Source organism: Meriones unguiculatus, chromosome 16 (genome assembly GCF_030254825.1).
Source record: "Meriones unguiculatus strain TT.TT164.6M chromosome 16, Bangor_MerUng_6.1, whole genome shotgun sequence".
In the NCBI taxonomy this organism is placed as follows: Eukaryota; Metazoa; Chordata; class Mammalia; order Rodentia; family Muridae; genus Meriones; species Meriones unguiculatus.
In genome coordinates, this window is record NC_083363.1 from 55,846,460 (window position 1) to 55,862,497 (window position 16,038).

General features: G+C 41.3%; 1 protein-coding gene across 4 annotated transcripts in view; it reads right to left on the minus strand.

Moving 5' to 3' along the window:
- Prim2 (DNA primase subunit 2) overlaps positions 1 to 16,038 on the minus strand; it is a 226,208-nt gene that overhangs the window by 75,798 nt on the left and 134,372 nt on the right. For all 4 annotated transcript variants that reach the window (XM_060369819.1, XM_060369820.1, XM_060369818.1 and 1 more), the window contains one exon: positions 11,880 to 11,947. In XM_060369819.1, coding sequence (XP_060225802.1) covers positions 11,880 to 11,947 — 68 coding nt within the window. The remainder of the gene's footprint in view (positions 1 to 11,879; positions 11,948 to 16,038) is intronic.

The window sequence follows — 16,038 nt, forward strand, 5'->3', positions numbered from 1 at the left end:
AACATATCATTTCCTGCTGTGAAGGACATCGAAAGAAAACTCACTCAGCAGCTGTCACCCCTGAAATTGAAATGAGTTTCTTTTTACAGCTAAATCCCTAGTAAATGGTATCTAGCTTGTGTTAGCCCAGGTGATTTTCCTGGCAGTTATTCCAAATGAGAACACAATCAATAAAAGTCTGCCAAAAATTGAATATAAATTATTTTTCCACAAGCATGAATTTTACTCAATTTTATTTTTAAAAAGTCTCCTCAGAAACCTATCATCAGACAAAATGTAATACAATCTGTGTTTCTGGATACCAGGAGGTGCAATAACAAAAATGAGGAGCAAACGGGGCTCTGGTGCTGGTAAGCGCCACCCCAGTACGGCTGCTACTTCACTTGAGCTGCCTTCATCTTCCCTGTGTAGTCCACATTTTGTTTATTCCAATGTATAACCATAACAATCCAATAAACTGCCATAAAACTGAATTCTGCATATCGTGCTTCTGGCAAAAGCATCAGCAATCTACATTTGTTAAAACTCAGCAAACTATACCCTTAAAATAGGTGTATTTCTCTTAAAAATTTGTTTCAAAGATAAAATATGTATACACACCCCTATGCATCACAAAACATGATATATACATATGTGTGTGTCTGGGTCTGGGTCTGGGTCTGGGTCATAAAAACCATACAAGGCCATCCACAAATCTCTGTGCCTGCACTGGTAAACATCTTGCATTCCTTCTGCTCTTGGTGGTGCAGCCTAGTGGTGCAGAACAATGAATGATGCTCCAGAACAGGCTGCCTGGCTCTGCTTCAAGACATAGGAGACTAGGAAAGGATGCCTGCCAGGGTAATCATGAAAAACAAGAGGCTGGGAAAATGGAGGTCTAACATCCAGCAAACTTTGTGGTGAACAAATGAAGCCCTGAGTGAATGTATATTGTTGACATGAGAATGGCTGTGCCAAGGACCCCAGTGCCTCAGAGCCACGTGAGATACAAAGCCTTCCTTAGGTAAGGCACAGGGGGATGGCAAAGCGGTCCCCTGCTTGGAGTACAGTTGCCGGTCAAGGGTGGTCCCTTAGCTAAAACGAGTGCACCCAAACCATCAGCTGCAGCGTCCTCCCCCTGGATGGCTACTCCTACTACTGACGCCCACAGAGACTCCTACTGAGATTAGCCAACCCGGCCCTTCTCCTCTCTGCTGTGCATAATAAACGGAGAGCTTCTGGCAGCTACAGCTAGTCTCCTTCACACACAGCCCACACAATCTCTTCAGTGGCTGTGGTCAGGCAAAAGGTGTAGAGACAGCTAAAGAGATCTCTTCTAAAAGTCACAGTTCAAAGAATCATGTCATGCACTTTCCTTTAATCCTGAGACAGACACTGAAGTCTCATCATGTCTGCTGCTTCCGTGTGAAAATCCTATCAGTCTCACTACATAAAATATTGGTGTACTAGGCTGGAGAGATGGCTCAGTGGTTAAGAGCACTGTCTGCTCTTCCAAAGGTCATGAGTTCAATTCCCAGCAACCATATGGTGGCTCACAACCATATATAATGTGAACTGATTCCCTCTTCTGGCAGGTGTAAATGCAGATAGAACACTCATATACATAAAATAAATAAATCTTTAAAAAAATATTGGTCTATGAGACTCAGGAAGCCCCTAAGTACTTCTATGTGGTCACACAGGAATAGAGTCCTTGGTAGAGAATTCTTAAGTCACAAAAGCAAACACAAAGCTCCTGAGGAGATAAAATATGGAGTATCCCATTGAAGATGAGAAAAAACCTCTGTGACTCTGGGCCCTAGTTATCATCTGGGGGGCAAGGGTACATTCTTGGTTAACATGAATGAGGCTCTGGTTTGACACTCAGAATACCATCAACAAGCTGCCATCTCCCTGAGACTAACCACTGAACAACTTAAAAAAGTGAATGAATTGCAGAAGTTTAGAGCTCAAAGTGTTTCTATCATTCATTCATTCATTCATTCATTCCTTCATCCATCCATGCACTAGGTCACTGAGGTCTTACGTTGGCAGTCACTGTTTAAGTAATGGGGAAACAAAGGTAAACAAGATGGATAAACTCTTTACTCTCCTAGAGACTGCATTCTACACAAATACCACACAAATAATTAACAGATAACGGTTCTAGTAATGTTGCTGTCTTAGTTACTGTTCCAGTGCCATGAAGAGACATGATGACAAAGGCAACTCATAAAAGAAAGCATTTAATTAGAGGCTTGCTTGCTTACAGTTTTAGAGGTTTAGTCACTGTCATCACGGCAGGAAGTGGCTAGGTATGTCGTTGCAGCAGTGGCTGAGGGCATCACATGCCAAGCCACAGGCAGTAAGTGTGTGGGAAACGGGAGCAGTTGAGGCCTTGAAGCCCACCCCCAGGAGCACACCCCCTCCAACAAGGATACACCTACTCCAACAGGCCACACCCACCAGTCCTTCCCAAGCAACTCGTCAACTGGAGACCACACAAGCAGATATATATGGGGACCATCCTCATCCAAACCTGCACAGTTGCCATGAAGAACTTTGGAGGCCAGGGGCGAAGTCACACACCTTTCATCTTAGCACTTGGCTGAAGATGGAGGGTCCCAGTCAGCTGGGTAGCTTCAAGTGGTCCTCCTCTGTGCAGTCTCTGCTATAGTCCTTCACAGTAAACAGCTCAGTGCAAAGAGACAAAATTCATATAACATAAAGGACCAGCCCTCCTTTATAATTCTCATGACCTTCAGCTACCCAAATGTCCTACCACAACGCCAGAACAGTAACTTTTTACAAGCTCACTCATGTTTACCTGTCTTTCCACTGTCACAATACTTCAGAAAACCACCTTAAGGCACGAGATATTTATTTTGGATAATGGTTTCAGAAGCATTAGCTGACTGCATTTCTTTGGGCCTAAGGTGGAGCAGAATGTCATAGAGACAGAATTATGTAATAGGAAAGGCTAGTCTCTTTGTGGTAGCCAGGAAACACACACACACACACACACACACACACACACCAAGAGAAAAAGAAAGGGTAAGAGAAGAGAGGTAGGTGCATGCCTGGGACAAACTGCAGCCTCCTGTTCACCCTCTAGTGACCTACTTGCTCCAGGGAGGCCCTATCCCCCGAGTTTCCAGCAGCCACCAACAGTGCATTCAGTGACTAACCTGGCAGTGGACTCCACCACTGACAACACCATAAGGCTTCTGACCCATCACCTCTAAACACGGCTATGTGGGGGCCACGCCTTCTCTGAGTCCTTCAGAGACACGGGTAGCAAGCTTGGACTAAGAACTCTTGGCTTTCTTCTTAATGTGGTTACTCCGTGCTTCCAACATGCTATGGAACAATGGGATTCCATCTGGTAAGCATTAACTGGACCTGCGTACTCAAATTTAAATTTTAATGAGCATAAAATGTAAAACGCAGTTCTTCTGTTGTCCTAGACAAGCACTAGATAGCTGCCTGTGGCTGCCTGCTGCTGCAACAAGCCGCACAGCACAGACCATCTTCCCAGAAAGTCCTACTGGGCAGCACGTAACTTATTGGCAGTTGCTAACGTACTACAGGAGGCACTCCAATGCTTTCTCAAGCCTTTTCAGGAAGTCATTTCCCCTATCCTCATCACTGTGTTCTTCCTTACAGCTCTGGACTGACCCAGCAGAAGAGAAGCGATTTTATTACTTAACTAGATGCCAATCAATGTCAGGGAGAAACTCCAGAATAGAAGATTTAGTGGTGTTTCTTCTCCACAGTGCATTTCTCCCCTTGTCACACAGGATCGTAAGTTCTTTCCACACACACACAGAGGAGCCTCAAGACTCAAGAAAAAAGACAGCAGCTAAGTAAAAGATAAAACCGCATGTTCTCCACTGAACAGTATGTAGGCATTCAACACTAGAGCCATGAAAATCAACTTTGACTTTGCACATCATTATGACATATATGAAACAGTTTACAAGTTATACTTTAAACAGTTGATAATTATAATTATATACACAATATTTTATAATAAATACGTATTAATCACATATACAATAATTTATACTTACATATAAATACCCATACAGGTTACAGCAAAGTCAACAATGGCTGTGCTTGGAAGAATTCATTTCTTCCACTTTTTTCCAAATGTGTTGTTCCATAACTACATGTTTTACTGAACACACTAAATGGCATTAAGTTGTTTTGATATTCATTTTTAAAACTATGTGTGTGTGCGTGCACATGCATGAGCAAACACACATGAGTGCAAGTGCCCACAGAAGCCAAGAGAAGGCATCAGATCCCCTGCAGCTGGAGCTACAGCTGGATGTGAGTCCTGGACATCCTGGTCTTCCTGAAGCACAGCGTATGTGACTGCCTGCCTTAAACCACTAACATAATCCATGAGTGCATGCCATAACCGGTGTTTGCTACTGTAGGTTCCTTTTTCTCTTCTACCCTCTCCATCCCTTCACTTCTTCCCTTTCAACCCCCTAACACTAGAGAGAGAAAAGGATAGAGGGGAAGGGGCGTCTTTTTCATTGGACTACTTCCTGATTTGGGGTGTGGCATTCCATGGGCAACTTTGATCTTCATTGCCAGGATATCTAATTTCTTCTCGTTTCTTTGCACAGCACTACTCGATAAACCACAACCAACAGCATGCAACCATGAACCAGCCACACCTACTAGGCTCTGGCATTTAGAGGTCCTCTGAAACATTCCCAGGATCCAAATGTCACACACCAACAGAAATTATCGGTAGCTGCAAAACCACACCCCTGTCAGAGCATGAGGGAAATCACAGTCAGCTACTGCGAATCAGCCCCACACCCCACACCTGGAATTAAGACAAAAACATATTCTTATAATATTGCTGTGCTTTTCAAAGAAACCAAATTTACACAATTCTCACTACAATATACCACCTCTCCTAAGACTTTCCACTTTCTCTACACATGCATGTGTTTACAAATGTTCGTTCTTTTCCCCTTTGATAATATATTGAAGTTAAGGGGCCATATCTAATAACTCTCAGTGTCAACTATTAGCAAATGTATCCTTAAGGACATATAATTATTGATATAGATAAGAAAAATATAATTCTAAGGTTATAAATTGAAAAGTATACATTCTAACTCATTATTTTTTACACTGACCCCAAATAATCTTATACTATAATAATCTTATTAATCTGTTGCACAAAGCTTTGCAACAGTCAGTGATCTAAAGGATGTGTTGCTGCATGAATAAAAGGAAATAAATAGTTCGTGGTACCGGCAGAGACCGGGAACAGGGGATGGGACAAAGCGAGCAAACAGCTCATGCTTGTGTGCATCACATTAACAAGGCTTCCGTTTAGCCTTTGACTGGTGGCGGCCACCATCTGCTAAACCACTTTCTAACATTTGCCTTCATTTTTACCACAACTGGCACATGAATACCAACACGATGTTCTGATTTGAAAATGAGAGCTTATTCAAAGGGAAAACACTTCAGTGTATCACTACGCCTACGAGCAAAAGCTTTCTGAGGAGGCTGCCTGTCAGACATGGAATTAGCGGCAGCACATCCTTTGAAGGGATAAACAGAAACGTGGGCACAGTAAGCAGATGCTGCAGTGGGAACATGAATGCTATACCGGCCGCCAGAATCTATGTCTCCATAATACAGAGTAAGGAAGATGTTTTCATTACTCTAATGATGTTATAAGATCAGTGCGACTATCTTATAGATTTAGAGTGAATTAGAAGATAATCCTCTGCATGGAACACCCCTCTCCCTGCTACACTGTATTATCATTTTTAAGTTCTAATTCATTCGAGCTGAAATAGGATGATAAAATTAGGAAAAAATAGTATAGCAAACACAGCTTAAAATTTATTTATTCTTCAATTAAGGAGAAGACATTAAATAAGAATAACGGAGTAGTTGGTTACCTCCTGCCCTGCCCGTTCCTATCTCAAAGTGAAGGGATGCAGGAGAAATATACACCCTACAGAGAGCCTGTATAAGTAGGTACATTCTGTCCCTACCCTCTGCCTCTCTCTCCCTCTCCCCACCCCTCTTCCTTTCCCAACCTGCTCAGAATTTACACAATGGAATACTACTGACGTATTAAAAACAAGAAAATCATGAAAATTGCAGGTAAATGTGGGAACTAGGAAAGATCATCTTGAGTGAGGTAACCCAGAAGCAGAAAGACACACATGGTATATACTCACTCATAAGTGGCTATTAGACATATAATATAGGATAACCATACTAAAATCTATACTCCTAAAGAAGCTAAACAACAAGGAAGACCCTAGGGAAGATGTTCAATCCTCATTCAGAAGGACAAATGTGATAGACATCGGATACAGGAGAAGGCAGGGAACAGGACAGGAGCCTACCACAGAGGGCCTCTGAAAGACTCTCCCCAGCAGGGTATCGAAACAGAGCCTGAGACTCATAGCCAAACTTTGGGCAGAGTGTAAGTAATATTATGAAAGAAGGGGGAGACAGAAAGACCTGGAGGGGACAGCAGCTACAAAAGGAGACCAACAGAGCCAAAAAACAAACAAACAAACAAACAACAACAACCTAAGCCCTGGGGGCCCTGCAAAGACTGATACTCCAACCAAGGACCATGCATGGAGAGGACCTAAAACCCCTGCTCAGATGTAGCCCATAGACTCTGTCTCCAAATGGATTCCCTAATAAGGGGAGCAGGGGCTTTCTCTAGCATGAACTCAGTGGCTGGCTCTCTGATCACACACTCCCCCTGGGGGGTGCAGCCTTGCCAGGCCACAGAGGAAGACATGTAGACAATTCTGATGAGACCTGATAGACTGGGGTCAAATAGAAGGGGAGGAGGACCTCCCCTATCAGTGGGCTAGGGGAGGGGCATGGGGGAGAAGAGGGAGGGAGGCTGGGATTAAGAGGAGACAGGAGACGAGGGAGGTAGACACAACCAGGATACAAATTGAATAAATTGTAATAAAATGATAATAATAATAAATGTTTTAAAAGTAGATAAATTAAAATGGAAATTTTTAATGAAAAAAAGTAGAGGGATACAGAAGAAATGCATATATAATAGAGAAGCAATACAGTATATTTAAGGGGTAAAATTTCATGAAAATTATTCTATGGAAAACTGGTATCCAAGTTTTCCTCTCTAATTTCAGGCTTTCATACTTTAAATTCCATAGATAGTAAGTGGGAATACTACTTTTTATTATGCACCCTTGGAGCCTGAGGGGCTGGTGGGATGGGTCAGTGGGTAAAGGTGCTCTTTAACCTGAGTTTGATCTTCAGGACCACCAGTAGGAGGAGAGAACTAACTCTTGCAAGTTGTTTTACAAACATAGATAGACAGACAGACAGACGGATAAATGAGCATGATTTTAAAATTCCAGTGTGCTCCAGGCCTTCAGGAGAGCTCTCCTTGGAATTTCTACTCGTTTAGTTTCTGGCTCATCTCTCACTCCTACTGCTGCCCCACAGAGTTCAAACCTCGGCATGTTGTGGATTCTATTCACGACAATGCCTCTCGCCTTTCACTGGCTCTTCCTTGGTTAGCTCAAACATTTCTCTGGCTACAGCTATCACCTACAGAGTGGCTAGCAAACACTTCTCACATTGAAATAACACACCGGAGGTCTGTATCTAGCTGCTCACTAAAGACATTCTTTACAAATGTCTTGAAGTCATTTCAAGCCTAAATCGTCTCAATTTATTAATTTGTCAAAACACACATAGTCTCCTTCTGTATTCTTGAGTTAAAGACAACATTCTACAAGTAGGATTAAGGCTTCCTCTGATTTGAACAACCAACTGGAGCCACTACTAAGCTAGAAGATAGAAATACTAAAGCAAGTAAGCTTTGGAACCAATATTTAAGGAAATCATCACATGGGCAAACAGGTTAATTAATAAAGCTCTGTGCTCTGTACCTAGTTCTAATCAAAAGCTTAGCAAGGTTTGTAGCCCACCAATGTGCCAGTCTCTCAGATGACAAACTGTGGCTTCCTTCACCATGGCACCTAATGGGCACTCCGTGGCATGTAGTGGGCATCCCAATGTGCTACCAAAAGTGAAAATAAACTTATTTCTACACAATACTTAGGCAAATGGTTTTCTGTTTAACTTTTAATAAGAGAACTAAATTCAATAAAATTACAGATATATTACATTTTCAGTCTCAGTAATATATTGTTAAGAAGTGGCCTCAATTATCAGGATAGCAAATTGTGACACTAATGACAAGATACTCTAAAATAATCTGGCAATTCCTCTCTACTGTTTCTTCAACTTTTACAGGTACCAGAATAATTTCCCAAATGAGATTTATTGACAAATTTAATTAAAATGCTATTCAAATGCTATTCATCTTTCCTTTTTGATCATTAGCAGCACTGAAGTTAGGACAAGTAATGATTCTGGAAAAAACCCTCTAAACTCCATCTCCTCTAGGTCACACTGAAGTTGCAAATCAACGGTAATTATTTTTTCCTAACAAGACTGCCATTAGAATCTCTCAAATCAAGCGATCATCTTTCTCATCTGTTTTGTTTTATGTTTTTGTTTTTGTTTTTTTTTTCTTTTTGAGGCTGAGTCTCACACACCCTGGACCTTCAGCTCACTATACAGTGGAGAATGACCATGGAGTTCTGACCATCCTGCCTCTATCTCCCAAGCACATGTGCTGTCACACCCTGTGGGTGCCATGCTGGAGGGAACAACCCCAGCATTTCATGCTAACTACAAAAGCACTCCACCAACTGAGCTATATCCTCAGCCCAATTCTTTGCCACCTTAACCTTAAAAAAAAAAAAAAGAAGATAAAAGAAAAACATCATACTTGACAGCCAAAAGATAATCCAATATGCTTGAAAGGGACGCACTCCGCAGGGTTACTCTATAGAACAGGAAGTGCCAAGCTACACACCAGCTGCCACCCTACCTACAGATGTCTCTGACACAGTAATAAAATGAGAAGCCATTTGGTTTAATAACAATAAAAAAGCAACATCAGCCCCCGTTGCCTAGCAACCAGTTTCGAATGAACTCCACAGAGAATAAAGGACCTAAATGAATGTACAGTTTGTGCAGATTTCAAGGACTCAACAAGATGTCAGCAGTTAATCTAAATGTTAGGTGACAATTACCAGACTAAGATAGAAAAAGAGGAATCTATCATGATTGTACAGAATCAAGTATTCACGAGAGCTAGGAGTCAACTTCTTTGACTTATGTTTTGAAGCAGTAGAATTTTGGGAGACAACTGATTTATAAAATATAAAAATTTCATTCAGAAGGAAAAAAACCAAGCATAAATGGCATACATTGCATTTCACTCAGCAGAACACACTATACCTAGTAAGTGTGGGATATTATCCTGGCCACTGGGAAGACAATAAAAGCATCAAATCCTGTAATGAAGGCAGCCTGGGATAGTGAAACTACCCTTGCAGGCATCTGGGTCAGGCTGGGCAGAAGGAAACTAAGTGACCAGAGACCACGACACCTGAACTAAAACCATTCACCAGGGTACAGTTCTGGTACAGTTCTTCCCAGCAGGACTTCCAGAGCAGGCGCCAAGCTCAGGCTTCAAGCTTTAAACAGAATGGAGCTTAGGGTTGGGGCAGGGAGGACAGAGAGGAGCTAAAGCCAAGAATATAATCACATCTGGCAGTGATGTGAACTGTATCAGAGAAGGAAAAAATGAGAACAGAGAACACTCTAGTGTAGTAAAAAATACTTTGAAGATAAAATCAAAAGATTTAGAAGGGTCAGAGAGTAGAGACTGGACAACATACTGAAAGTTGAGGTTTGAGTGTCTTGACCCATGAACACAGCTCTAGGGTATGAAACAAGCGTGTATAGGATGTGTGTTAATACCAGAAACACTAGTCTTAATCACGACCCACACCTCTGCTCCCCAATACCAATTACATGGAAAAAATGAAAGCTGCTGACCCTGAGGGGGGAAAGGAAAGGAGGAAGCAATGAATGAAAATTGAAAAATACCAGAATGTAAAATTCCTGAGTTGACAAAGGGAAGGGAAAGCTTACAAACAGAGATGGCTCAGTGGGTAAGAACACCGGCTGCTTTCGCACAGGGCCAGGGCTCAGTTCCCGCACCAAGGAGGAGGCATACGACCTTGGTGACCCTAGTTCCAGGGCATCTGATGCCTCCGTAACCTCTTCCTGCGCTGCAAGAACACGGTGCACACACACAGACACGCAAAAGACTCATAAAATACATCTCTACAAGCTCAAAAGTTAGAAACCCTAACAAGAAACAATATTTGCCTTGACTACGTAAGTCTTGTAAATGTCATCAGGCTAAATAAAAATGTAGAGAGAACTGCTTGGAGCAGATATAAGAGAGTTGCAATCTTTTACATTTTAAGTACCTGAGATCAAATAAAGCCAGGAGATGCTATCAATAACTGAGCAAAAAAAATACAGATTGTTAATCTCACCCTAAAACAGAAATAGATAATAAATGCTGAAAAGCCACTCTTCTTGAGAACAGAGATGCATGTGGTCACAGAAGCATCTTTATGACTGACTGAATTGTTCTGCAACCACTTCCTGGCTGTCCTGCCTCATTCAAGGTTAAGTGGCCTGAATAGTCAGGCACAATATGAGAATGTAAGTAGAATAACATTTGGAAAGAAATACTTATATTCTGAAATCTTTAAAATAGTGGATACACTTCAATATGTAAATTTGCTTCTAAGAAGCTATCCTAATAAAATAATCTAAATTACAGATAAAGGTAAAAGCTTACGTGAGATAGAGTAACTAAGCTAACCCTTTCTTGTCCTGGCTTTATTTTGTGTCTCCTAGACACTTCTCAGCCCTCAACAGCCACATCCACTCTGACAACACTTTTAGGACTGTCCATGACCCTGGCCATCATTCAGCTAAATAAATGATCATTGTACAAGCTTAAACAAAAAACTAAAATAACTAAGAGGGACCATAAATCATAAGTAATTGTCATGAAGTGTCTGGAAAATACTGCTGAGCTTTGCAGAAAAGACAGAGGCTACTATTTTTACCCCAAGCCCTTCGCTGATATGACCCCACCTTGAACACTGATGGATTGTGGTTTGTCTTTAAAAGCCCTGTACCCCTGAACTTGGGCATCAAGAGAAATTTTGGCGGCATGAGCCCATTCTTAGTCTGGCCATTAATAAAAGGACTCATGTACTTTTAATTGGCTTAACCAGCACAGTTGTCATTAACTAGCTCACATTTCAATGACATTATGCCTTCAGACAAAATAACTGGAGATGGCCTAAGTGTCTCTAACATAGCACTAAATATACTATCTGTATATTATGTAACTGTAAAGGAAAATTTCATGCAGTCACTAAAAATGATGTTTTTAGAATTTCTATAAAGTGATAAGTCTCATGTTTGTGATAAATGGAAAAAAAGCAAATTTAATAAAACCATTGTTTCAATACTGAGTTTTTAAAAAGCAGAGAGGGAAGAAATATTGTTTGCAAATAGTAATGACAGATGTTTTTTCCTTCTCTTATACTTTGTTTTATAAGTACTGAAGCTATGTTCTTTTTATACTTAGGAACAAACCTCATCCATTCATCAGTTCCAAGTGGAAATATGCCTTGGCTCTGTGCTTAAGTAAAAAGCACATTAATATTGGATTTTTTTCCATGCAGTTAGTTATCTCTTCTCAAGTTGATTTTAGTGTAACAAATAGTTTGTACATTTTTATTGACTAAAATGAATTTGTTCAGCATCCTAGAGTCAAGGATAGCAAGTATTCATGTTGATTAACAGAATCCAAGCAAATGAAAACATTAATTTTTAGAAACTGAAGGTGATTTAACATTGAAAAGGGTGAGAAGGTTCCGCCTTCGTATTACCTGAGGTGGTTGAGCAGAGGCTGGAGTCGTTCGTCGGACTGCACAGCAGGCAGGGACCTGGCTGTTAGCTGAAATCAGAGAACAAGGTCAGGAAAGCGGCAAGGGCTGCACTCTAAACAAACAGGACTGCTGAATGAACACAAGGATGGGGAGGTGGGCAGGAGGCAATGCACAAAGGTCAGGGAAAACTTCCGCTTTAAGGAAGGAATCAATCAGCATTAAATAGCTACAGGTTTCCAGCACTCGGGAGGCTGAGGCAGGAGGATGGAGAAGCAAAACAAAGGCAAAGACTAACGACAATTGTCTTGAGGACACAAATTAAGTTACTGGGCTTCGAATTAAGAGAAAGGAACCTAAGCAAAGAGCCCTGTCCATCTGAGTTTGTACAAAAGCCTCTACTCATGAGTACACTATCTATGTAAATAAAACTTGGAAAAGCTCTAAACACTAAAATTTATAAAAGCTTTACAGTGTGATTTTAAGATAATGAGAACTTTAAGGAGAGGACTTTCACTTATGGCTAAGCAATCATGAAACTGAATACACAGACTCCCCCATGATGTCCTTAATTTTAACAACCACATTACTGTAAGAAATCAGGAACATCTTCTGAGACTCAAAACCAACTATTAGTATTTACACTGAAAATATGACCTCAGATTAACCTAAGAGACCAAAACTGAAATGCAGACCCTTACAGTAAATACCATACACAAGGCCAACAACAGACTGGCTTCTGGAACATTTACAGCCATAGGAACTGCATTTCTTTCTCAAAACTTCCCTTAGAAATTAAACACACTCACCCAAAGTAGTCAGATAATGTGAAATAAACTCGAGACAACAAATAAGATAAATTTCTTCTGGATTCAATTCTAATCAAAAGAGTTCTTATATTCTACTAAAAGGAATTATCTCACAGTGCACAGAAGGGGTCTGAGGAAAAGCAACGGACTAAGAACATCCTTTGGTATTACACAGGCATCCTCATGCTACTATTTTTAATGTACCAGTTCCTGAAGACAGAAAACAATTATCAAACCAACTTTTTATAATATACAAATAGGAATAGAGCTATAATTTATAATTTTGCTTCTTTCCTAATTTATCCCCTACTAAAAGACTAAAGTTTTCAAATTAAAAGTTCATTTCTTCCCTAATTAAAATCAGCTAAGAATTGTCTTAGGCTCTCCAGTTAAAGTTAGTACAATGATCTTACATCTAACGTTTTTCAGTTTTCATTTGAGGGCCATTTTAGTGAAACACTAAACCAACAGTGACTGACTGGGTCCAGTTGCCAACCAGCTACCCAAGACAGAACAGAGATCCCGGGTAGAGAGATGCCACAGCTCTGGTTTCTGCCCATTTAAGACAGGAGGAAGCCGGGGTTCCATAGCACATAGGCAACTAGTTGCTGGCCTGGGTACAGAGCCCATGGTAACACCTGAGATCTGGGAGCACACACAGCATGGAGCTTTCCTCTCAGCCACATCATCAATCCTGCCCCCCCCCCCACCAACACATAGCCTGTGAGGAGCCAGGAGTGGTGCCTGATCCCTGGGTGCTAATGTATTGTTGAATTCCCTCACTTCTCAGAACAGAGCAGCGACCTGCCAGCCTTACTGCATCTCTGCACTCTCGGCCTTCAAGACAACCAAAGCTTTCCTTCTCATTTGCTCAAATGCCACTTCCTCACGGCAGCCTGCCCTCACCAGCCCTGGAAAGCAGCACTCCCTGACTGGTGTTCTATCTCTCAGGGCGTTTATCATTACTGCTAAATTTGTTTCCAGTTCTGCACTCTGTCTTGTACTTCCCACAAAAGTATAACCTCCATCAGCCTAGGCATTTCATGTCCTGCCATCATTTTCCCTCAAGAGTTGAGGACAGGTGTAGCAGTGGCCACTGGGAAGAGAGGGGCTCTTCCTTCGCAGACATTTCCAGCCAGTGGTTGAGAAAGTTTGCCCTAGGCAATGATCCTATTGGTCTTGTATTCCGAACAACTTCATTAGTAAATGTAACTTACCAATCAGAGAGCCATTCACATCTCCCCTTTCTACCTTACCATCGAAAGTCCTTCTTTAAATACAGCAAGTATCTACAGATGGATGTGCTACCTAGTCTTGGATGAACTTGAGACATAAACTAGAGTTACTGGAAAGGATGGAACCGTAATTGAGAAAAATGCCTCCCTAAGATCCAGCTGTAGGGCATTTTGTCAATTAGTGATTGATGGGGAGGCCCAGCCTATTGTGGGTGCTTCCACCCCTGGGCTGGTGGTCCTGGGTTCTCTGAGAAAGCAGGCTATGGTGAGCAAGCCAGTAAGCAGCACCCCTTCCACAGCCTCTGCATCAGCTCCTGCCTCCAGGTTCCTGACCTGTTTGAGCTCCTGTCCTGACTTCTTTCGATGATGAACAGCAATGTGGAAGTGTGAGCCTCTCTTTCCTACTCAATTAGCTTTGTGGTCACGGTGTTTGGTCACAGCATTAGAAGTCCTAACTAGGACAATGGAACTGTGGATTCCTGGTTCAAAGGGCAAATTATGGTTATAGTGTAAACTCATAAAATCTCAGTATGTGTTTATCCGAGTACACAGAAATGTAAGTACATTATACACTGTGGAGAAACTATCATGTCATCATTCTTTCCTTTTAACCTAAGTCTTCCTGGTTTGCAGTGATGGGAATAATTGCTACAAATAAAACAGAAATATCAAGTGAAGACACTTTTGAGAGATTATTAAAAATGTGAAGTGTATCTGAATTAAAAAAAAAAAACTTAAAAAATAATCTGGGGATGGGTAAAGGTTAAGGGCACTTACTACTCTTCCAGAGGACCTGAGTTCATTTCCCAGCACCTAATCAAGGGGCACACAACCACCTATAACTCCAACTCCAGAGGATCCAATGCTCTCTTCCGACCTCTGCAGGCACCTGCACTCAAGTGTATATGGCCCACCCACTGACACAGCGATTTACATAAGTTTAAAAATTAAAGTTAATGATTGAAAAAAATCTGACAAGACTGAGACTACGTCAAAACATGACAGCAAGGGTCAGTGTAAATGTAGCACCTTTGAAATAAGGGTCAGATAAATTAACATAAAGAAACAGGCTTTTCATGTAAATCAACAATATTGAATTTAAAGTGTGTATTTAAACATTTTCTAAAATGATACAGGTGTGGCTTCTGGTATACAAGAACTTTTTGAAAAATAAAGTTTATCTTAGAACAATGCTACCCCCAAATTAGATGGATTACTAGATGGAAAATTAGAGAATTAGACAGGAACTGAAATGCAAATAGTAGTTAGAAATTTAAGCTACTCGAGCATGGGAAACCGTGGGTATAAAGCATGCTTGGCATGCATGCATTTTCAAGAGGAACACTTGTGGGGCATGAAACTATACACCTCTAATCTCAGCCCTGGGAAGGTGGAGGCAGGAGGATTGAGAGTTCCACTCACCTTGATTGAAAGGGTGAGACCCTGACACCTCCTCCAACACCCTCTGCCCAAAACTCACAGCAACAGAACACACAGAATAATATGTATGTGTGCTTCCACTTAAATACAATCTTCAATATCTAAAAATGAGTTGGTCAGCACAGGAAGAGTAACTTTTAGAGTTATACTGTTTACTCAATAGTAGGGTTTTTTTTTTTAAATGTACATGAAAAGCAATTTTATATTTATCTGAGAACAGCAAAAGGAAAGGGGACAAGTAACTATAGAGGCTTGCGCTTTCTAAGTGACATTCTCTCCCTTTCCTGAAATCCTAAGAACATTTCAAAGCAATGACGGCCCGTTAACTCTGGTGACTCCTGGAGGTAGGTTCATGACTCGTTGTCATCCTACTCTGTACACATCATTGTTTGAACTACTTACAACAAACAAGGACAAGTTGTTTTTCCAGTAGTGAAAGGAAGGGAATGCAAGCTTCAACAGCAGCAAAGAGAGCATTAAGAGTGCACGCAGGGATTCAAGATGAATAACCAAACTATGGCTAAGATAGGCTATGATAAAAAGACACGAGCATGAGACATATGAAGAGACTGTATGCCACAGAGCTGTGTGGGCAAGACAGGCAGAACATCCAGGAACATAGGCAGGTGGGCAATTCACTAACATCAATGCCAAAGCAGGGTCTATGTTGCCTTTTAG